At 38.8% G+C, this 25,689-nt stretch overlaps 1 protein-coding gene across 1 annotated transcript; it reads right to left on the bottom strand.

Annotated features, from left to right (window-relative positions):
* Positions 1-1,456: 1,456 nt before the first annotated feature.
* Positions 1,457-23,780, bottom strand: abcg2b (ATP-binding cassette, sub-family G (WHITE), member 2b). Its single transcript, XM_036557759.1, has 16 exons — positions 23,673-23,780; positions 20,760-21,355; positions 16,593-16,652; positions 15,805-15,922; positions 15,234-15,389; positions 14,984-15,141; positions 13,108-13,259; positions 12,935-13,018; positions 11,422-11,564; positions 11,038-11,189; positions 9,642-9,731; positions 9,393-9,517; positions 7,708-7,862; positions 6,139-6,228; positions 5,562-5,614; positions 1,457-4,301 (listed from the first exon to the last, which is right to left on the bottom strand). Exons 2-16 carry the CDS (start codon positions 20,930-20,932, stop codon positions 4,154-4,156), a joined length of 1,857 nt encoding a protein of 618 aa, XP_036413652.1. The 5' UTR covers positions 20,933-21,355; positions 23,673-23,780; the 3' UTR covers positions 1,457-4,153.
* Positions 23,781-25,689: the final 1,909 nt, after the last annotated feature.

Raw genomic sequence — 25,689 nt, 5'->3', positions numbered from 1 at the left:
GTGATGGAACCAGGGGTCAATGCAAATATAGCCATTTTACTTACTATCCAAAATGATCAGTGAACCTACAGTGTCTCCTGAGTTTTGATATGAAATATTGATGATGGTAAAATAGTGATAAAAAAAAAATCTTAAAACTAGCATAAAAAATATCTCAGGCATCATGTAATAACTTTCTGTGAGGAAGCGTTTAGAGGTGGACGTCTGGTTCCTGTCACCACCACTGTGAACAATTCTGACTCGGCAAGTTCCTCAAAAATGGCACATTTCATGTCAAACCATTCTGAATGACTTTGTTCACACACACACACACAAACACACACACACACACACATATATGTATATATATATATATATATATATATATATATATATATGTATATGTATTTATTGTTTAATTATTCAAAAAAATCGACAAATCAGTGGAATTCCCCAAATCTAAATATTAGCATATTAGCATAGTCAAACTGCCCTGCTAAAACATGCAGACCAGCATGAATTTATGCTGGACTAAGCTGGTTTATGCTGGTTTATGCTGGCCTAGTGTTGGTTTAGCTGGTCACCCAGCATGATTATGCTGGTTGACCAGCAAACCGGCATCCAAAACACAACATATGCTAGTTTTGCTAGTTTTTTTCTAGCAGAGTACAAGCCTAAAACATCACACATTTGCCTTAAACCACACCATGTCATCAAGTAATCTCAAATAGACTTGTTTATGTGGTTTCTGGCAATGATATGATATTATAATCTATAAAAATGTACAAAGGAAGGGCACTAGCTAAAAACAGTAGTAGTAGCCAACGCCAAAGCCTCAGTTTTGTCCATAGTTTCTTTGAGAACTGACCAAACGCTGATTGTTAGGCTTCTTTCATGGCTGACTCATACTGTTCATTGACTCTGAACCTCATCTTGGCTCATAGAACCCATTAAATGTTTGTGTTGGTTACTGGTGGTTCTGTAATGTGTTTTGGTTTTGTAATTAGTTGATATTACAATGTAAAGGAGTCTAATGGTTTAACAGGTGACCATTGGCTGATTCTGAATGCCTTTGGTGGTTTCCTAACGGGATCTACAGGCGTTCTACTGTAAACTTAAGCCAAATCCCATTAGAAAGCAAAACGGTTTCTAATGGTCCTTTTTCACAGGGATGTGGCAGCACTTGTTGGCCGCTTTTTCAATTGTGACTTAAAATGAAACTCATTTTCATGTGATGTTTCCATTATTTTGTCATGGCTTCAGATTCAGCTCACTTCTTCTGGAAGAACAAACTCCAGCATTCAGTCTTAACCAATCATCTAGTAGATGATTACATTTTCTAGACGAAGCAATCTGGAGTTGAAAACGACGTAGAACATCTGCCGGCAATAATGAAGCCTGAAAACCAAGGCTATAAATAATCCAACAGCGCAAATTCAGTTTAATTAGAAAAGTTTAATTAAAAAAATATGGGCACTCTTTCATTAAACCATTGTGAACAATTATAAAACAAAAACTAAACCACAGACTGTTTGATTAGACGCTTAAATAAAACAATAACCATAATTAAAAACCCTACATTTGAAACTGTTCCAACAAACAGAATATTCCATCAATAAATAGATTCCAATAGACATTCCTAATGCTAAAACAAAGAAATCATCTTCATAATCTCTGAAGAGACATAAAACAACCAACGTCCAACAGATGGTGCTGCAATGCTGAGTAAATGAGTCTCAAAAGATATGCTAAAGGAGGGATAAGACGCCATTTTCCACTCAGTTAATATGTGACTGCTTGCTGGTAATGATTTTATAGTTAAATGTGGAATTTTCAGGGACTCTTGACTCTTTAAAAGCTTTTAAATGTCAAAAATTCACTGTCAAATACACACTAGATTGATTCCAGTTTGTCCAAATGACAAATACAGTCCTTTAAGAAGCGTCCAACACAAATCTTCATGTGTAATAATTGGTGTATTTTTAAATTAATAATAATAGAGTTTGAAGGAACTTTGTAGAAAAATGCACAATTTTCCCTCAGTTCCAAATGTAGTCAGTCAGCCAAGACATGTTCGGTGTCTCAACTTGCTTTATCTTTGCACTGGAGCTACGAGGCTAATGCTAACTTGCTAGCTTGCTTGCTAACAAGTAATGGAAACACCCTACCAACTAGCACTGTGCTAACTACATGCCTAATTCATCACACACTCGGCTCAAACTGTGTTGAATTGTTAAGTAACCTCTAATAGGCTCGGTTAGGTGGTTTCTGTCACTGTATGTTACACTGTTATCTGCAAAAATGGATGAAAGTACAGATAAAATTCAGGCTTCAAGATGAAACTTACATTTCCAGGGTGCTGTATTCCCTCAGCTTTCTATTTATACATCACACCTCAATGAAATACGGTAAGGAAACTTATGAAAGCATTCTTAAGGTGACAGTTCTGGTCGTGGGGTGGCCAGAAGTCATTCAGGGGACAAAATACAGTGAGTTTTTCAATAGGAATGCAGTTAGGTTAGCTTCAGGGAGCTAATTAGCTAGCTAAGCAAACATAGCATGGCAAAGATTCATATGAATGCTGGTTTATTCTTGTCTAGAGCTGGTCTGGTGCTGGTTTAGCTGGTCACCCATCATGGTCATGCTGGTTGACCAGCATACCAGCATTTAGCTCATTTTTTTAATGGTTGCTCAGATCCAGTCTTTTTTTGTTTTAACGGTTTGCATTTGTGTTGCAAGTGACCCATATCTGTCATTATTGTGATTGACCTGCACTCTGATATGATACACATCCTCACCAATAGTCATGTGATTGAACCAAATGAATCATAACAGCAACATCTAAAAAACTAACTAGCAGAACAAGCCTTTATTTCAGTGATGATTTTGCTGATTTTTTAGAGTGAGATAAAGGTAAAAAGTCAGATGCGTTGCTATTGGAATGTGCGCTGGAATAACTTCAGCTTGAGCCCGGTTGTCATGTTTATGCTGAAGGATGGTGCATGTACACTGGACAAACACATGGCCATTCTTATTAAAGTCTCAAGGCTGTGAATGGGATATGTGTCTGATCCAAGACCACATATGAAAAGTGATTTGGATCGGATTTGAAAAGACCAGATTTGTGTCACAAAAGTTATTGTTCAAATTAAAAAAAGTATGACGTGATAAAATATGGTGAGCGTGCAACTGTCGTGAGTCGGCCTGTAAAGCCTGAAATAGGAAGATAAAAATCAGCGTTGGGTCGGGAGTTTTTCGGACCATGGTGTACGTCTTTACGTACAAAAGTCACACACACAGGCTCAAAAAGAAGATCCAGCTCCAAGTTTAGGTCTTAAAAGCAAAATCAACATTATACTGATAAAGATAGGACAACATTAGTAATTAATTCATTCACATCCTCAGAGGATACATTCTTCACCAAGTTTTGACTGAGTTCTCTTTGAATTCTGTTTCAATGCACACACCATCATGAGAGTCATCCACTTACATCCAATTACAAAATGTTGTTCCGCAACTTGCGTGCAATTACACATTTCCACCAGAGAGGTCTCCAAATCCACAAATCTTAGATAGTGTGGCTTTAAAGCAAAAAAATGGATTTGCCGTATAGCCATAAGGCCCTGGGAACATAGCATTGGCACTGCTGTTGCTACCATTTTTAGCTATGTAACAAGGACACTAGCAGGATATATGCAAAGTCCTTACAGGAAAGTCTGTCCACTTGCCAGGAACCTTGGCAACGTCTCTGGGTAGTTATTTCTAGTCATACCAGTCAAGACCAGACACCTGTCTGTTTGAATGGGGAGAGACCTATAATCCCCAAACTGACAGCCACAATAATGTTCCAAGACATTGAAATCACTGGTAAAATCTGACAACATGAATAGTTTGCAGCATTTGACTCAAACAACGCACAAAAACTTTTTTTTCAGTTTTTTCAGGTTTTTTTTTCAGTTTGTTTTGGCTGAACAGATGCCATACCAGCTTTCTATTCATTGTTCAACTCGTGAACTGTCTCATCCTCATCCCCTGTGTCTCCATTACTTGTTAGCTGCATTAGCCTTGGAGCTCCGGTGCAAACATGTCTCAGCTCATTGACTACATTTGGGGTTAAAGGGGGAATCTGACTGCTTTAAATATCCCACTGTTCTGGTGTTTGGGCTCGCGTCCATCACTTCCAGCGATTAATCCTGCGTAGCTGTATGTAGGCCAGGGTCATACACACCAGTATGATGCCCAACAGAGCCACATGATTCTGCCAGAATCCCCACACACTGTAGTCCATCCCCTGAGCTTTCAGATACATCTCTCCTGTGAATCTGAAAGTAGAAGAGTTCATTTTTTACTTTCCACACAATTCAGCCCGGTTTATTTAATTCATTCATGGACACATGTGACATGGCATTCTTAACTTACAGTTTACCACTTAATTAGAAACAACAACCAGCCCTCCTTGTACACTATATGGCTTCCTAATTATTGAGTGTAGCTGTTTCAGCCACACTCACTGCTAACAGGTGTATAAAATCAAGCACATAGCCTTGCAGTCTCCATAAACAAACACTGGCAGTAAGATGAATCATACAGAAGAGCTCAGTGACGTAAAACATACCACTGTCATAGGATGCTACCTTTACCACAAGCCACTTTCTGAAATTTCTGCCCTGCTAGGTCTGCCCCAGACAACTGTAAGTGCTTTAATTGTGCGATGGAAGCATCTAGGAGCAACAACAGTTCAGCCACAAAGCAGTAGACCACACAAACTCACAAAGCCGGGTTGTGCTGAAGCATGTACTGCATAAAAAATGGCCATTACTCGGTAATGCACATTACTCCAAACCACGTCTGGAAGCAACATCAGCACAAGAACTGTGTGTCGGAAGCTTCATGAAATGGGTTTCAATGGCCGAGTAGCAGCACACAAGCCTAAGATCACTATGCGCAATGCCAAGCATCGACTGGAGTGGTGTATAGCACGCCGTCACTGGACTCTGGGACAGTGCAAACAGTGTTCTCTGGAGTAATGAAACATGCTTTAGTACCTGACAGTCTGATGGACAAATCTAGGTTTGGCGGATGGCAGGAAAATGAGTAGGAAAACCTACTGGAATGCATAGTTCCAACAGTAAAGTTTGGTTGAGGAGGTATAATGGGCTGGGGCTGTTTTTCAGGGTTTGAGCCCCTTAGTTGTGGTGAAGGATAGTGTTTATGCTATGGTATACAACTGTAAACTAACAAACTGATTCAGGCAACTCAAGCAAATGAGAGCCTTTATAATGTTTCTAATGACTCATATGTCAGGTACTGTCTTTACAATTTCAAATAAACTGCTAGTTTGTAGTAAAATAGCCCTCACTGTGATTTCTGCATTTCCCACCACATATTCATCCCCAGTTGCACTTTCACTTCTTGTGGGGGAATAAAATCACGGTCAGGGTTTCCAGTAAAATGGCTCATGAGTGTATATTACAACGTAATCAATGTTACGATGGTCTGATGTAGCATCATCTCTGTCATTATCAACTGGCTTTAACAACATACCTGTTGGTTATTTATGATGAGTAAGAAATAATACATACATAGTAAGGTTGCTATAGAACACCTGGCCTGTCATTTCATTGATGGTCACAGCCTGGAAATTGAAAAGTAAAATTATAATAATGCAATTTATTACAGTAGCACACAGAAAAGTACATTAAATGAAATTAAAGTAGTAGTGCTGCTGATGGAGCCAGGAGCCAGCCTGACATTAAAACTGAGACATTAATAACTTTTCAAAAGCAAAAAAAATGTTGTTATGTTTTACTGTACTCGGGCCAAGATTATCCTGTGGGTTTTAAGGACCCAGGGGCCTTAAAACCCTGGTTATTACCCATAATCTTCTATTAAAATTGAATGACTTTTGCCCGCCTACATTATTACATCACTGTGCACCAGTGGGAGGGCAAAACAATATGGACCTATGCTCTGAGCTCTGAGACCCCCCCGATACTGCAATTCACTCAGAAGTACAATTCATATTGAATGAATTCATATTTCTTTGAACTTAATTGTGTCTATTTTACTGTTTTCTGAATAGCCCCACCCACTGTCACTTAAAAGAACCTTTCTCCTTTACAATTCACTCCTTTTTTTTCCTCGTCTATATTTCCTTACGTCAAGTCCGTATTTGAAGATGCTGATCCACTTGAGCCAGGACAACCAGTTGAGCATGGAGTTCAGATTCACCAGGAAGCCACCAAACACCTGAGAAAGACAAAGAGTATATATATATATATATATACATATATATATATATATATATATATATATATATATATACTCACATATGTACATAGTACAAAATAGAAGCCAGACATAAGTCAGACAGAGTCACATACACTATATGTCCAAAAGTATCCCCTTCTAATTAGTGCATTCAGCTACTTTAAAGCACATTTTTTTGTTAAAACTGAAAGAATTCCAAAAATTATAGTGTCCATGCGTTGCTGTGAGTCTGAAATTATAACGCATTAGCTGTTCATTTTATCTGTCTTTTTGGAGCAAAAGCAGGGATGATTGGCTATTTTTTCTAAATAAATGCCCTCAAAACTGACCTCACTACTGCTCTTGTGCCTGAAAGCAATCAGATTCTCACAGCAATGTTTGAACATCTAGTGTAAAGCCTTCCCAGAAGAGCAGAGGCTGTTACTGCAGCATGTAATACCTTTGTTTTATATGAAACATTAGATGAGCAGGTGTCTACAAACGTTTGGACATATAAACTGATCAGGTATAACATTATAACCACCTCCTTGTTTCTACACTCACTGTCCATTTTATCAGCTCCACTTACTATATAGGTGCACTTTGTAGTTCTACAGTTACAGACTGTAGTCCATCTGTTTCTCTGATACTTTGTTAGCCCCCTTTTACCCTGTTCTTCAGTGGTCAGGACCACCATGGACCCTCACAGAGCAGGTACTATTTGGGTGGTGGATCATTCTCAGCACTGCAGTGACACTGACGTGGTGGTGGTGTGTTAGTGTGTATTGCGCTGGTCTGAGTGGATCAGACACAGCAGTGCTGCTGGAGTTTTTAAACACCTCAGTGTCACTGCTGGACTGAGAATAGTCCACCAACCAAACCTATCCAGCCAACAGCGTCCCGTGGGCAGCGTCCTGTGACCACTGATGAAGGACTAGAGGATGACCAACACAAACTGTGCAGCAGCAGATGAGCTATCGTCTCTGACTTTACATCTACAAGGTGGACTGACAAGGTAGGAGTGTCTAATAGAGTGGACAGTGAGTGGACACAGTGTTTAAAAACTCCAGCAGCACTGCTGTGTCTGATCCACTCGTACCAGCACAACACACACTAACCCACCACCACCTTGTCAGTGTTACTGCAGTGCTGAGAATGATCCACCACCCAAATAGTACCTGCTCTGTGAGGGTCCATGGGGGTCCTGACCACTGAAGAACAGGGTAAAAGGGGGCTAACAAAGTATGCAGAGAAACAGATGGACTACAGTCTGTAACTGTAGAACTACAAAGTGCACCTATATAGTAAGTGGAGCTGATAAAATGGACAATGAGTGTAGAAACAAGGAGTTGGTCATAATGTTATGACTGATCGATGTAATGTATAATAAATAGAAGGTTGTCCAGCTCTAATGAATGATTCAATTCAAAGTAATAAAGCTAAAAGACAAAAAGTTGGTGAATCCAAAAACACGCTGACCATCATGAAGACGTAGGGCAGGGCGATGAGGATGTTGGCCATAGCGAAAGAGCTCACGCTGGCACTGGCCAGGAAGGCCAAACTCACTGCAGCAAGACTGACCAGAGACATGGTCAGCGAGAAACACAGAAACGCAGTGAAGGCCGGCTTCAGCCCTGAACACACAAGCATACACAGTTTACACAGTTAGTTTATGGCTCACTGTTGCGTAATTCCACCTGTAATTCACTGATAAAAGCATATGACCACAAGTTGAAAGGCAAGACGCTGTTATCAGCAGCAAGCTGTGATATTATTTTGGCCTAATTGCTTCTCTTGTAGCTCACTGAAACATGTCTGTGTTCAGGTTCAATACCACATTGGTGGAGAACATATTTTATTATGATTTGTATTTCATAAAAAATGATGAAGCACTATGTGTTCAGTCCGCCCAATGACAGCTGGGATAGGCTCCAGCACCCACCGCGACCCAGAAGGATAAGCGGTTTAGATGATGTATGTATGTATGTATGTATGTATGTATGTGTTCAGCGCAGTTCTGAAAAGGCTTTGCATGATAAAGCAAAAAAGTGCAGGTATCAATAAAGAACTGAATGTAATTTTAAATCATCATGTAAATAATTATGTATTTTGCAGGCCTGTAAAATGATTTGAAAATGAATCCTAAATAATCAGGCATTTAATCTGATGAATAAAACGTAGGGTGAGCATGAAAATATGGTGAACACAGTTTCCTATTTTAATCACTGACGTCCAGTAAGAACAATAGTAGCGAGATGATTCAACTCCTCCGAGAGCCTTCGCTCTCATATTGCTCCATATCAGTGCTACGTTTGGCTTATTCGATATACTTCAGTGATAAATAAATACATACACAAAGCCATTTTACCTCCTTTTTTGTATAATTTAAAAACTCCAGTTGCCCTTTACATTGTGTTAAAATTTCATGATGACCAACAGAAATGGTTCAAAAGTACTTAAACAGGCCAACAACGAAGTAACAGCATCTCACCCTCATTTAAATGGTAAAAAAAAAGAGAAACGTTGATTGAAAATGTGTTTATTTATCTTGCTCTCCTGCTCCAGTCAATGCAGTGTTCAAACAGCTGGAGCGGCAGCAGATCAACAGTGAAAATGTTGGTTGTGTTTGCTTCATTTCATGGTTTCTATGAGGACATTAGACAGACGATTGATGTGAAAGATAATCCCCATAGATGACAATATCAGGGACAACATGCCAAGACGTTTGAAGCACAACATCTGACAAGATACGAAGAATACAGCAAAGAAAAAAACAGAGGCAGAAAGAAAAGCCTCCACTAGCACAACAACAGTATCATCCAACAGTGCCAACATCATCATCATCATCATCATCATCAGCTTCAGTTTTGGAAACAACAAAAAAATTAACAAACAACAGAACAAAAGTGTAAATCATAGGTAAAAAACAATGGAACTCATTGTCTTGGATGACCAGCTGTTCTCTGTTGATGAGGCCAATGGATTTTGTAGCATACATTATACATGGTGTAACGATTAAAGAGCGTTTTTTAAGTAAACTATTTGTCTTTATTGTCAGAAATTTTCAGTTTTCCGCCAAGAATGTTGATTTTGGTGCATCACCACTATAAACTGGAGGTAAATAACACTGGAGATATTATTATATAGAGGAGCAATGTACTCACCCATCATATAATAGGCGATGGCAGAGAAAATAAGGATTGGGACGATGCGGTTTGGTATCAAATCTACAAACACTTTGGACAGGAAGTACACAGAGGTGCGGTAATACCCCCCAGAGTTCTCATGCCTGTGAAACACAAACAGGAACCTCTTACAATTGTGTAACTTGCAATAGGTTAACTTACAATGGTGTAACTTACAATAGTGTCATTTTGTTCAAATTCGTGCAGTAATGAAAATGTCACACTCACACAAACAGGGCTCTCTCGTTGATGAAGAGCTCCACTGCCGATAAGTTGGCAAACACCATGTTGATGACAAGGAAGAAGAACGCTCCGGTTCTGCATGTGAACACAAGTTTGTACTGTACCTTTGTGGGGTGTTTCTATTGTTGCTCCTCTGCTGAACCCAACTCAACCTTAACCTCAGCAAGATTTTCATGCTTTCCAAAAATCCCAGGACGTTTGAACTTAACAAAATACTACAGTCATATCCAAAAGTTTGAACATCTCTGATCAAATTACATGTTTTATCACAAGGAACACACTTAAATATGATACTTTTCTGCAAGTTTTTCAGCAAAAGTTTCTGTTTATTTGCTGAGCTCAACACGTTGAAAAGAACAAAACCTAAAATATAAAGGGTGCCATAACTTTTGCACGGGCCACATTTTATGTTTTGCTTTTTCCCAATATGTTAAATTCAGCAAACAAACAGTAACTGTGCAACTTTTGTATATGACTGTGTCGATTTTATGCACTTTTGTACTGTGTGTTTTCACAACGTCCGAATTTTTAACAAAACTAAAACTACATGCAACAAACAAACGAGTCATAAAAGTTTAAGCAAGCTTTTGAAATTACTTTTACCATGAAAATACTTTTTGTTGGCATGAAAGGTTCTTGTTACTAAATGTAAATGTATGTAAAAACGTTAAATTCTAAAAGGCAAATGCAGCCTAGCGATTGCATTTCGCTAGATTTATGAGATTACATTTCTCTTTTTTCTTCCCAATTTTTACCCTCCAATTTAGTCGTCTCTGCCTACTAGGTCCCCCCAATACTACCAAGCTGAAACGGTGAAGGTTTGCACATGCTTCCTCAGAAATGCATGAAGCTAGCCACTGCATTTTTTCAAACTTCTGATAATGCAACGTCATTGGATAACTTTGCATGCCTCTACGCTAACGTCCCCCATTTTTGCTCCAACCTAACTCAAAATGCATAGAGATAGAGCAAAAATGTGGACCATTAGGGAGACCCTGACGGCTGACTTGACAACCAATGAGCTAACAAACACCCACATTGGCTAGTAAGAGAAGAGGAAGAGGGGGGGCATGCTACCCTCCCAAAGAAAGAGAGGCCAATTGTTCTTTCTTGGACTCCCGGCTATGGTTGGCTGTGGCACCATTGGGGGTCAAACTCACAATTAACAGCCAATGCTTTGTCCTTATTTCTTTGGTTGAGATTCTTCAGAAAGTTTCCAAAAAAGTATGTTAGTTTGCTGATGTACCAGGATTTGAATACCATGCTAAGAAAAAAAGCCACATCCCTTTAAAATTTTACAAAGTTTGGACAGATATGGTTGGATGTGGCCAGGTAGACTAGATGGATGGATGGATGGATGGATGGATGGATAGATGGATACCTGTTCTGCAGGGCTTCAGGTAGGGTGTGAGGCATCTGGAAGTAGATAAGGCCCACCAGCACCGCAAAGAATATGTTGAGGATTATCTGAGCATAGGAGGTCTGTGGATTCCTCGCCAAGTTCAACACCGCTCTCCAGCACACTATCTTCAACTGAACACGCAGACACATACAGATAGACACCAGATGATTAGTTTATGGTCTGTTTTATCTTCATTTCACCTCAGGTTCACCTCAGGTGCAGCTCAGGGCTTGATAACTGCAGTTGACCCCCAGGTCAACATCAGGTAACTGCATAACAAGTTAATCATTGATTCCCACTCATGATTCTCCTTGAGAGACCTGAGGAAGCCTCCATGGGTGCACACGCATACCCAGGACATACCTGATAGAAGAAGGACGTAACATAGGACAGCGATGCTCCCTTTTCTGAGATTGGAGAATCTGCTGGGCCAGCAATGTGCATCAACTCCTCTGTCACATCAGCACAATACTGAGAGTCTCTGTAGAGCTCAGCTAAAGATTTGTCTGCAGGAAAGTCAGATGGAGAATCTTAATTCACAAATTACATAAACATTTAAAATATCTATTTAAATGTTTTATAGAAAGATGAATTTGGTTCAGATTGCTCCATGGAAATGTAACTGATCCAGTGTCTATGTAGCCCTAATTTCCAATGGTGAACTGTTTCTACTACAGTCTACCATAATGCTCATTTCTTCTAGCACCCCTATGACGTACTATGTTAGTGCTATGCAAAAACTGACACATGAACCTTTTTTATTGGGTCTAAATTAAATATGGATATTTGAAGCTTGTAAAACACATTGCATATGTTTTATTTGAAGCTTATAACACATATTAACACGTTTCACTTTCTACAGTGCTACGGTGACTGTAAAACATCAGCATAGACCAACGTGGCTGGTCGTCAGTAAAACCAGCATATCGCTGTTGTCGGATCAAAACCTCGTATCTCCAAAAAGGTAACTTCACAGGAGAAGGAAAAAACATACTTTACTTTTAATGTAAGTCAATGGAACTAGATGTTTTTCCAAGTAATTTTGGGTCATTTCTGTTGGCCCATTCAACATGAAATTTACACACAATATATAGGACCACGGGTATTTTCAAATTGTCAAAAACTGAAAAATGGCAAAAATGGAGATACGAGGTTTTGTTCTGACAGCAGCGATATGTTATGTTTTGCATGCTGGTATGCTGGTCAGCTACAATGGAAGTTGTTACGCTGATCACCAGAAAAAAAAAAAACAGCATTGGTTGGGTTTTGGATGCTAGTGTTCTGGTCAACCACCATGACTATGCTGGATGACCAGCTAAACCAGATTTAAACAGTGCTGTATTACAGTGCTGTTTTACATTACATCAACTGACTGAGACTGACTAGCTTGTATTCACAGTCAAATTTGATTGGTTGATTCCTAGTTATGTAGTAATGTGTAAGTCCTTCAGTCCAGCTCCCAAAGACCTAGACTTGAGGGGACAGACATGATCTCATAACAAGAACATCTGAAGGAAACCATAAGAAATTCTGGGCTATATTTTGGTGGAAATGTAGAATTATTAGGGTATAAATAAACTAGTATGAAATTTATAAACTAATCCAATGGCTTGTGAAAATGAAGCTCTAATTAGGGGGCGATGGTGCGCTCTTCAACATTTTCTGACAGACAGTAAGCTTGTCATTAGCCCATGGATGTAATGTAAGTTAGCATGGCTAGAAAGTCCCACAAAGCTCCAAATAGGCATGTAGATGTTGTTGTGTAACAATTAATGTACTTGTTCATGTATTACTGCAAAATCTGGGCCCTTTTAAAATGTGTTTTTTTTAAATTGTGGACCTAAATAATGAATTTGGTGGGCTTATATAAATTTACCAGTTGGCACTGAAGTAGAGGCCTCTCCATTTGTGATGTCCAGAAAGAAATCTGCTGGGTTGTTGAATGCCTCACATTCATAGCCTAGTCAAAAGGAAAATGAATACAAATCTCATCTTCTCGCATTACTAGCATTACCGTATGTGTGAGAGAACTATGTATGTATGTTTTACCTAGATCATGAAAGTACTGAATTGCATTGTTGGCTGGACCAGCATAAACCGTCTCTCCTTTATGCAGCAGAGTCAGATGGTCAAAGAGTCTGAAGATGGAGTAACGTGGTTGATGAATGGAGAAAATAATGGTCTTCCCACTACGAGACAACCTGGGAGAGAAAGAGAGATAGCCAGACAGAGAGAGGATGTGCCGGTGAATACAACAATACAACAGTTATCATTGTTGTGAACTCTTAACCACAACTGGTCACTCCAAATGGATGTGATAAATACCATGCAGCATGTTTAATTGTGTGTCATCAGCATAGCTATGACAATTGATATTATGATATTATATGCTTAATGACATCACATAGAGATACGATGCACAAAGAGAAAAGCAGAGGCCCTAAAACTGAACCTTGTGGGACTCCACAAGAAATGTTACATTTTTTTGATGAATGATTTCCCAGTGAAACCATGAACTGTCTATTACCTAAATATGATTGAAACTATTCTAAAACTAGTGCCCGAGAGGCCGACCCAGTATTCAAGACGGTGAATAAGAATCTTGTGATCAACAGTATCAAAAGCACTAAGATCAAATAAGACCAGAATAGAAGGATTTTGTGCATCAGCACTGAGCCTGAGGTCATTCACAATGTGAAACAATGCTGTCTCAGTACTATGGTTGGAACAAAAACCTGACTGAAACTTAGATATGCATTTAATTGTTTGAAAACAACTTTTTCTGGAACTAAACTCAAAAAAAGGAAGGTTTGAAATTGGTCTAAAATTATTTATTTTAATATATAAAAATTATAAAAAATTATAAAAAAATATATAAAATATTTTTTTTTGCAGAACCTTCACAAAGGCAGTTTTAAAAGCATTTGAAAAAGCACCTGTTGACAGAGAACAATTTACAATAGTTAAAACATCACTTTGAACATGATCAAAAACCATCTTAAGGAGAGAAGTAGGGATGGGGTCAAGGTCACATGTGCATGAACTTAATTTGTTTATACAGTTGGAAGCTCCTCGTAATTGATAGCAGAGAAAGATGTCATTACCGATGTAGGTGGCTTATCAGGAACATTGTAGGAGCTTGTTTCAGTCGGCTGAACTACACTATGTCTCGGCAAGTCTATTTTATTTTAAAAATGAATTGCAATGTCTTTGCAAATTTTAGAAGATAAATCACCATGAGACACAATACCAGATAAGTTAGGATTAATTAATCGGTCTATGGTGGGAAAAAAAGATTTTGGTATTATCTTTGTGTGTCTTAATTACACCAGAGAGGTATGACTGTCTGGATACTTTCATAGCATTTTGTAGGTGGAGATCTGCTCTTTGAGAAAATTATAATGTAGCTGCAGTTTAGTTTTCTTTCATAAGCGCTCTGATTTATGACAATTTTGCTTAAGCTGGCGTAGTTCATCATTCATCCACAGATTTTTATGAGTATGCGAGTTTTTCTTCCCTGTGACTGGAGGGAGAATGTCAAGAGTTTCCCTTATCTTAGCATTTAGAGAACCAGATCATTGCAAGAGGGAATCAGAGCTGTATTCAATGAACTATTATAAAAGTTTTTAAATTTCTGTTTCTGAGTCAAGGTAATGCTTTTTAAAGTAACTTTCAGGCAACTTTCTTCCTTACTTCTAAATTGATTTGAAAAAAAGAAATACAGGAATGATCTCAAATCATCAGAAGGACAAATTTGTATTTAAACCTTTAGTGATTACCAGCTCCAGGATGTGACCTAGCTTGTGGTTAGAGCTGCCCATGTGCTGCTTCAAATCAAATGTCCCTAGACATTGGCATAATAAGCAAAATTAGCCGCTGAGCGAATTGGCTGCTGAAATTGATGTGATCTTTTGGGGTTGTGTACTTGTGTAGAAGTCCCATGATGCTGTTGGCTGTGTTGGAGTCCAGGCCAGTTGTTGGCTCATCCAGGAAGAGAAGGGATGGAGATGTGATGAGCTCCATGCCTATGCTACAGCGCTTCCTCTCTCCACCAGACACACCTCTCAGAAACTCTGTACCTATCTGACAGACGTACAAGAAGAAAGAAGGTCACTGAATCAGCTAAGACTGATCAGACAGCAGAAGAATAACAGAAGGTAATCTGGGCCTTCTACCGTGGTGTTAGCACAGTCCTCCAATCCAAGATCCTGGATGATGTTCATCACTTTCTTTTCTTTGTGTGCAACAGAGTACTGTTGCCGTGGCAACCTCAAGTTTGCAGAGAACAAGAGATTTTCTCGGACAGTCAGGGTGCCCATAAGGATGTCATCCTGAATGAACAACAGAGATAAGAAAAGAGAGAGAGAACAAGTTTACTAGCGGTGTACTCCAAGGGTCTACTCATGGGCCACTTTTATTTTCTTCATAAATGGCCATCCAGCTGTATAATGATTGAATATGGAGTCAAAATCCTGTAGCTATATGACAAAGAAAGAGATTGGTGCACTAAACATCAAGGCAGTCAAAATGTAAACACGTTTGCTGTTTCCTTAATCAAATACAGTGTAAATATGTTGCATTCTAAATAATTAATCAATACACAATTAAGTTATTGCTCGTTGAAATTCATTTAGAACTGGCCATAAAAAATCATCAGATGTTACAATAGCATTAAAGCTATCTAAAGCGATCAAAACAATCTTGATTCCAGTTGATGATGGAATAGTTTTTAATGATCTCACTCACCTGAACAACATAGGCGGACATAAGGCGCAGTTCAGGGGTCACAAACTTGTTATCAACCAAAACCTGACCTGATCTCATGCCACGAGGGTCTTTCCTTCCAGCAATGACGTCCAATAGTCTGTATTCACATACAAACATAAATAAATAGAGGTACGGTTATAAGAAAAGGTTTGTAAACCCTTTTTATTAGAATTTCTGTGAAATGGCTCATAAAATGTGATCTGATCATCATCTTAAATAACTTTGTTTACTTTATTGAGTGATAGAGAAAATAAGAATCATATAACAAAAGCTAAAGTCAGCGGCCAGATACAGCAGGGTAACGGTGCATTCTTGCGGTCGCCATCACCAGATCATAACTACCAGTTGTTTGCATTCAGGTGGTCATTGTTAACTGTCAATTGGTCATGTAAACAATCGTATAGGTCAATGCCAGATTGGTTTACTGTAATATCAGGGAATGTACTTGCTAGTTATATGTCACAACTCATAAACTTGGGTAACATGGATCTTGCCCATAGTTACCACCTACGTTTATGACTACTGGGGTTCAGTACTCTTTGTGGTAAACTCAGAGATCCGTCACTTTACGAGGACTGACATAACATTTTATAGTGCTTTCACAAATTTGTTTGGAGATTAAAACTATATTTATTATCAAGATTTACATTAAGATCAGATCACATTTTAGGAGCTGTTCCTGCTAAAATCAAGATCATTCCAAAGTGTTCACAAACGTAGGTGTTTGACAGCATGTATGAGAGCATTATGTCTGTGGGTGATCTTACGATGTTTTGCCACTTCCAGTTGCACCCATGATCGCATTCAGTCCCGTTTTCATGATGCCACTGAAACAAACAACATGCAGAACACCTAAATAACCAGTACACAAAATTCTTACAAATTCCATAAACAACCTCTACAACAAGCAATTTATTTATTATCTATTGTTACTGGTAACAGAAATACTGTAAACCCAGCACACTATTTTCTTTCGTCAATCATTTCTTAAATCTCTCTGTAGCCACCAGCGAAGGACCCTCATAAAAATGTCAGGATTCTGCATGGACCCTTTTCATTATGAGTAACTACTTCAGTTTGCACTTTTTTAAAGTAGCATATGATAAACAGAGCTTAATGATTTTCTCTTTAAAAATAAAATCTATAAAACATTTCAGTCACAGTCCAGTCTCAGATTAAACCCTGATGAGAAAAAAGTATCAGTTCTAGTTCTGTTGGGTCTTAGTGTTACGTTTGACACTGTAGATCACAATGTACTGTCAGACAAACTTGAATCCTCTCTGGAAATATTCTAAAGCAGTTTTCCTGTGTTTAAGTGATAGACAATACTGGCACATTTGTATCTAAAAAACATGACATTTAATGGGGTGTACTCCAAGAGTCGTATTCGTGGGTCACTATTATTTTCATTATGCACTCTCCCATTCCTTTTTCATTATCAGTGAAAACAGTAAATTCCACAGACATGAAGATGACATGCATCTTTCCATCTCTGTTAGTCAACTACCATTCTACCGTCATAAATTGATGAAAAACAATTTCTGAAAATTAATGAGGAAAAAGTTGATATTCCTGTAACTGAAGCTCTTCTGGTTCCATGGTTTGTCTGGTATCTTTATATATGTTTTCACTTGAGCATGTCCAGGAAAGCACTTTGAGAAGCCCTTGTATGAAAGGTGCTATATAAACAAAGTATTGTTATTATCTGGTTTTATAGGAGCACAATATGAATTAGTAACCGCAATGAACAAAGTCTAAACTTGCTGCCATTGCAGGCTGGAGGAGTGTGTCACACGGAATGGGCAAACTGTTTATGGAACCTATTATGCTCTTACAGTCTAAAAGATATATTTAACGATTAATATGAAATGTTCGAGAAAAGGAAAAAAGTTTGATCAATTGATTGATATAAAATCTAAACTAAAAATTTGCATTGTTTCATTCAAAGCATACATTTGAGTAGAATTAAATCAACCTCTTATGACTACATGAAGCAATCTTTTAACATTGAACAGATGAACCTTTGTACAGTACCTTAGTTGATGAGAAAAATACCTTTGGGTGCATTTTTATGTCTGTAAGTTGTTTGTTTAAAGCTACGCTATGTATGCTGTTTTTATCAAAGTTGAAAGAAGTCGCATTGCTTAGTCAGGAGAAAAAATACACCAAAACATGGTGAGCATGAGCTGCTGTGATTCACCCTGTGCAGCCTAAAATAGTCATTTAAAAGTCGGATGTGTCGGGTCGGGAGTTTTTTGGACCACACCATACTTCTTCACATATTAACATCACATGCCCAGGCTCAAAAGGAATATGTTTAGGCCTTAAATGCAAATTCAACATTATACGGATGAAGATATGATATCAGTAGAAGATCATTCACTCTTTTCCTCTGAAGACACGTCCTGCACCAAGTTTTGACTGAATTCACTTTCAATTCTCTTTCAATGCGCTCGCAACCATTAGATTCATCCACTCAGGAAGAGGTCTGAAGCACAACCCTTTGTGTGCAATTACAACTTCCACCAGAGGGGTCTCCAAATCTTCAAATCTTACATAGTGTAGCTTCGAAACTCATTTCTCTAATGGACATTTATTGAGGATATTCCCACCATGCTCTCTTGGGACCTGTATGTATGTCTCCAACAAAGCTCCTAGATAAGAGAGGGTTAGGTGATACTGGTATCAGAGCTCTGTAATCTTCATGTCTTTTACCATGTGCTCTGCTACATCTGGTGTAGATATGTTTCTCATATCTTGTCAACAACCTCATTCTCAGGCCAAAGAAGATTATACACTGTGAGTACAAAATGTCAGGGAGGTCTGCTGGGGACACTGAAATGGACTGGCAAGGCGGATACAGGTGAAAGCTATGATCCCTAATTGAATCCATATGGAAAATGCACTTTGATCAGTGTAGATGAAAAGACCAACAGTGCTTTAAAAGAGTTTTTGAGGCTTGCAAACACTGACATATGGATTGAACAGGGCATAAAAGTACATCTCAGAAGCACCACCTTGAGTAATATGCCTTAGGGTTTTTCGAACTAGAGTGAACCTGGAACTGTCCATCAGCCAAAAAGCACCAAATAAGGTTGAAACAAGGACACAGAGTGTCACTAATGCAAAGCACCAGCATGTAGTGTCCCAAAAGTCCTAGAAAGCACACACTTCTGTGTGTCCACAATGCTTAACTGACTCACTCTAGTTACTACAGTGCCAGTCCCCTTGTGGACAATCTTGTTAAATGTAAGTGAGTGACTAAGTGAGTGAGTGAGTGAGTTACACACCAGGTCCATGACGTGATTCACATCTAATAAGGATGATAATGATAGAAACCATGCAGATCAGAGCTGCTCAATCCTGCTCCTGGAGATCTACCAGAGTAACCCTGAGTTTAGCTCCAACCCCAATGTAACACACCTGATCCAGGTAATGGAGGTCTTCATGGGCCTCTGAACATTAGAGCCTGGTGTGTTGGAACTCTCACGATGGTCGATCTCCAGGACCAGGATTGAGCAGCCCTGGTGTAGATCAATAGAGAGTCTCCACTGGCCTTTTTAAAACTTTTTAAGCTTTTTTTTTTGTTCACATCAAAACCTTTAGTTTCATCTCTGTGCTTTGCGGTGGTCAGGGTTAAAGGGGGCTAATAAAGTATGCAGAGAAACAGATGGACTCCAGTCTGTAACTGCAGAACTCCAAAGTGCCCCTATATGGTCAGTGGAGCTGATAAAATAGACAATGATTGTGGAAACAAGGAGGTGGACTTAATGAAGTGGTGTATTCAACTTCAGCACTCATCTTCAAGCTCATCAAAGTGTCTTCCCTGGTATGAAGAGCAGGTTTTGTCTAAATAATTTAAAAAAAAATTTCTTTTCCAAACTATTCTTATTAAGCATGTCTTGGAAATCTTTTGACCTAAAAGTGGTTTAAAAGCATGCCAGCATGTAGTCATATGCAGATGACATGTTTTGTTGATTTTCTAAGTGACAATAAGTCAACACATCCTCTACAGAGAACACATTTAAATAATAATAATAATAATAATAATAAATCTGCAAATATTTTGCACATATTTTCTATTGTTTTATGTATTTTTAATTCCAGTATGTAAAATTCACCAAATAAACAGTGATTGTGCATTAAAATCTGTTCACGTATTTTCACATAGAAAATCAATAAAACATAAAATTTAACCAAGGATGTCTGTATTTTTGCAACAACGAGGCGACAAAGTGCCTGCGCTATGGAATTATTCCAAAGGTAGTAGTTTTGTCAGTTGTCCCTTATTGTCTCTTATTGCTTTGCAATGGTGGTGACAAGAACCACAACGCAAATTCATTTCATTCACCATCCAAAAAGACCAGTGAACCACCTGTTTTTGTCATGATAATAATGGCGTAACAGTCATAAATTGGAAAAAGTACGTTTTCCTTGGGGACTATTTTGCTTCACAGCACCCTGCGTGTACCCATCCACTGTGAAATCTTAAAAAATATATTTTAGAATAAAACAATTATTTTAGATCAAAACCATTTCCCTGGTATCAGGCAGCAGATTCATGATATTTACATTACGAATATGAATTCATAATAATCATTTTGTGTAATAACGTTCTGTGAGCTTTCAACTCTTTAGACGTCTGGTTCCCATCACCACCACAAACTTTGTAAAAGCTTCTCTAATACTGAGCTTTTCACACTGAACCACAATGAATGACTTTGTTTAACATTTTAATGGTTTATTTATGTGGAAATTGGTGGAATTCCATTGTTTTTGTTCGCATACTGCAAACAAACCAAGACAACTTGCTCATTTATTAAAATAATTCGTAAGGTTACGCTAACTTCCATTCACTGTTAGCCACTTTAGCATCTTTGGTCAAGCTGTTTCTTTACCAAAACGCATATAAAGATATATTGACGTTGACTGACCTGACATTTTTCAGGATGTCCCTTTCAGGTGCTTTTTTGCGGCAGGGTCCCCGGTTCTCTCTCACAACGTACCGGATGTTCTGAAATGTTAGGGTTGGTCCTGGCACGGTCACACTCACTTTGTCGCCCCTGTGCTCTTTAGGAGGCCTCGGATCCATCTTGCACATGTCCATAGTGCCGGATGGAGGGAATAGGGTTGGTGAATTAATGGAATCGGAGCAAAAGAGAGACAGAGGTTTTTGATGATGCCTCCACCCCTTTTGCTGCCTTTATGCAAGCAATCAGGTGGCGGGCAAACCCATGACCGCTGGGCGAACTCTTGTCAAAGTCCTTCTAAAAGTGTAAATGAGGGCGTGATGCTGCTACATAACCTGCTGCCTCCAGGGGGGAAATCTGCAGAGGGTTCCGTGTTGATAAGGTCTGAACTTTGTAATGTGTTTGTAGCAGCAATTACTTTCAGGTTGCTCTGGGCCACGTTGCACTTCAGGCCATTCACGGTGAAGACAGTCTCCTTGGGGATGTATCTCCAGAAAAATATGATGGCATCAGAGGGTGCGAAAAGCCTTCCATTCCTAAGAGCACTTGACCTGTCCACACTCGAACAAAAAAGTTGGAATATTTTGTAAAGGGCAATAAAAACAAGAATCTGTGATTTATTATTTAACTGACGAAAGTACAAAGAAAATATGTCCAGTTTTTTTACTAACTACCTTAATTGTATTTTGCAAATATAAAAACGTTTAGAATCTGATGTCGGCAGCGCCCCCAAAAATTTGGGACAGGGACATGTTTACCATTGTGTTACATCACCTCTCCTTTTAATTAAACTTTTTAATCATTTGGAAACTGAGGATACTAATTGTTGCAGTTTTGCAAGTGGAGTATTCGTCCATTCTTGCTTGTTACAAGACTTCAGATGTTGGCTGATATGAGTCTAGATGATTCTTTTTGTCTCTGGCATGGAGAACTTGATGTCCATTTTTCCCAAAAGCAAGCTGAAATGTGAACTCATCTGACCACAGCACACATTTCCACTGTCTCTTGGATCATCTGAGATTAACTCAGGCCCAGAGAACTCGGTGGTGTTTATGCATATAATTGATGTATGGCTTTCTCCCTGTGTAATACTTTTAAGTTGCATTTCTTGATGCAGCAACGGACTGTGTAAGTGACCTTTCCAAAGTAGTCCCCAGCCCATGTGTCTGGATTTAACACTGTAGCATGATGGTTTCTCATGCAATGCCATCTGAGGCTTATACTGAAAGGTGAATTTCATAATGATACAAGTCTTTTAGAAACACTCAATTAACCATTGAGATATCATAGCAACCACCAACAAACACCTACCAACCCCCTAGCAACCACCGGGGATACAATAGCAACCACCTAACAACAACCCAGTAACCACCTGGAATACCATAGCAACGACATAGCAACACCATAAACAATTGTGATACCATAGCAATCACCTAGCAACCCCTTAGCGACCACTTGAGATACCTTAGCGACCACCTAGCAATGCTGCTATAACAAGCATCTGGGATACTATAGCAAACCCCTAAAACACCCTAGCAACCACCTGGGATACCATAGCAGCAATCTAGCAACACCTTAGCATCCACTTGAGATACTATAGCAACTGACTAGCAACATCTGAGGAAGCTTAAGATGCACAGTCGCTCTGCATTTTCTTCAGGAAATGCTAATTTTCCTGTCCTGTTTCACCATCAGTCTGGCTTTAGAAAAAAAACATAGCACCATTTGTGTTACCACACTTGTTTTAAATGATCTGTTAAAGGCTATAGACAGAAAGAAGCACCGTGCTGCCCTTTTTATTGACCAAAGCTTTTGATACTGTTGTTCACTTGCTTCTTTTAAGTAGCTTCCAAACAATTGATTTTAATAAAAATGCAATAAACTGGGCCCAAAACTACTAAAACGTGTGGCACTGGGTAACTACAAATCAGTGCTACTTTAGTGCCTTACAGGCTGCTCTGAATAAGCATAATTTTAGCATAATGCTAGATTTAGCTAGTCAGTAAATGTAGGCAATATTGTGGAGACAATCTTATTGTCCATCCTAGACAACAGTGATACAATCTGTCAGATTTCTAAAGTTTTTACTGAAATTGGAAAATCTGCTTTTAGCTGCAGCGCTCCAGCTAATTAAAGTACAGTAACTCTAAAGCTCTGCTCGCTGGTGTCACTCAACCATTTCAAAGTTCAAATTTCAAACCACCTCCGCTGAACCTGCAACTGTTTTATTTGATGTTACTTCTTTTAGTGTTCTGGTTTATTTTATTATATTATTGCATTTTTATTAGCTGCTTAATAATAATAATAATAATAATAATAATAATAATAATATGAATAATAATAATAAACTCACGTTTGTTGTTAAACTGAAAAACTGACAAAATGAAAAACTACCAACGTTGAGTCAGTCAGATGTATAAACCTTGTGTTTTATTTTCTTAACCGCTGATCCGGTGAAATCAGTGACCCGCTACGGCCAATTTGACTGGCTGTTTCATGAAAGTTGCTTCACGAAGTTGAGATGCTTGCGACTGTTGCAGCTGAGTTTCAAATGAGTTGCAGGACGCTTTTGTGCAATTTAGTTTCGTGAAGGTTTCAAGCAACTAAAGTTGCACGAAAGTTTCACTGTATAAAGCCTAGCCAATGTCTAATAACGCACGTATGCACAAGAGCACTCAGACAAACTGTAACTGTTACATCCAAATGTATATCTGCAGTAATTCAGGGGTTAAACCAGCAGCCCCCACCTCAAGTGGTCCAGCCCAGGTTTGCTGATTGTAACTCGTCAACTGGACAAAGATTAGATGAAGCTAAAGGGTGTAGAATTACATAAGTAGCAATATAAGGGGTCAAGTAAGGATAACAAGGGACCCCCACCTGCACTGCTGGTGGTTTCGCCACTGAATGCTTGACATCAGCTAAATTGTCCCAGGAGCTGGACAAGCTGGGTATTTAGCTCCCTCTGCTGGTGGGCAAGACGATCATTCAGGTCTTTTTGTTTTTTTTTGTTTTTTTTGTCTGTGTGCTGAAAGAACTGCTGGCCATTTCCTCTTTCTCTCTGAGAGCTCTCACTCTCCTTTTGAGTCTTGGTTCCTCTCAGTGGTTCTTCCTCATGCTCTTAGGGAACTTCTCCTTTTGAGTCCTGGTTCCTCTCAGTGGTTCTTCCTCATGCTCATAGGGAACTTCTCCTTTTGAGTCCTGGTTCCTCTCAGTTCTCAGTTCATTTCTGGACAATGTCCATTGCAAGAAGTTATATACATAGCATTCGTCTAAATTTCAATAAACTAATAAATAAATAATCAGTAAATCAAGCAATAGTCTTTGCACTGGGTAAATCTAAACATATTACCTCTAGTGAAGGTTCTTTAACAAGACTGGCTGACATTAAAATTATTTTTCTATGCTATTAACAAAACTAATAATCTCTATAAAATCTCTGAAAAAAATAGTTCATGATTTTTTTATTGAGTTTTTGCACACTGTGTCCACTCACTGTCCACTCTATTAGACCGTTTGCAAAGTTTGTGTTGTTCATCCTCTCGTCCTTCATCAGTGGTCACAGGACGCTGTTTGCTGGACGTTTTTGGTTGGTGGACTATTCTCAGTCCAGCAGTGACACTGAGGTGTTTAAAAACTCCAGCAGCACTGCTGAGTCTGATCCACTCGTACCAGCACAACACACACTAACACACCACCACCACGTCAGTGTTACTGCAGTGCTGAGAATGATCCACCGTCCAAATAGTACCTGGTCTGTGAGGGTCCATGGGGGTCCTGACCACTGAAGAACAGGGTAAAGGGGGCTAACAAAGGTATGCAGAGAAACAGATGGACTACAGTCTGTAATTGTAGAACTACAAAGTGCACCTATATAGTAAGTGGAGCTGATAAGATGGACAGTGAGCGTAGGTGTACCTACTGAAGTGCTCAGTATGTGTACATGCACATTAAATAACATAAAATTTCACTTTAAAAAATGACCGTAACTATTTTTTTCGTTCAAGAAACTGTCTCTAAAATTGTGTATATCAAATGCTATGCTAACTGATCCTACTCACCAGTCCATGTATCATGTACAAAGTGTTGATCAAAGTATGTGCATGTGCCTATGTGAATAGTCTTCTTTAAGAATCAGTGTCTGTTTTGAAGGATTTATTGGGTAAAAGGATCAAAATTACTCAGGAGACGTGCTCTGTTATCTGCCCTGCTGGTGACGAAGCTCCTATTTTAAAGAAAATAACACCAACTTACTTTTTTTACCAACAGTCTAATGTTTGTATTTAAAGGGGCAGTCCAGCAGTGTGCTTTCGCTGTTAGACCAACAGTCAATGTTTGTTTAAAGGGACATTGGAACAACGTGCTCTTGCTATTTTATGTTACGAACAACAGTGACGTGGGTTACACAGGGCAGACTGAGTGCAGATGGGACAGCGGTCAAGCCAAGCTTCAGGTGATATAGGATTGCACGTGTGAGTTTCAGTTATGAATACATCTCTGCTATGAAAATACTATCAAAGCGTTCTTTAGGTGGTCATTTTTTCATTTTATTACCTTTTTCTCAGTTTAGGTTTGTCTGCTGTGAGAAAATAAAGCCTGAAATAAATGGTATATTGCTGTGATCATTGATCTGTCCACAAATATTAAGTATTATGTAACATGTCAGGCAGGATATTAGATTTTTTATGAAATACAAACAAATGCCTAAGGTGGTCTGTAGGCCATTTGCACTTATGATAAATTACAAACCTGCTCAAATTGGCATGGACGTCCATGAAAAAGACGTTGTCTAGAAGACGGCATATGTTGCTCCACAATGTGTATATATCTTACATATATATCAGTGTTAATGGGCTTGTTTACACCTTGTGTCAACATGCATTTTTGGTGATTGGAT

Source organism: Colossoma macropomum, unplaced genomic scaffold (assembly GCF_904425465.1).
Source record: "Colossoma macropomum unplaced genomic scaffold, Colossoma_macropomum, whole genome shotgun sequence".
NCBI lineage: Eukaryota > Metazoa > Chordata > Actinopteri > Characiformes > Serrasalmidae > Colossoma > Colossoma macropomum.
This window is presented reverse-complemented; position numbering and strand designations above follow the sequence as displayed.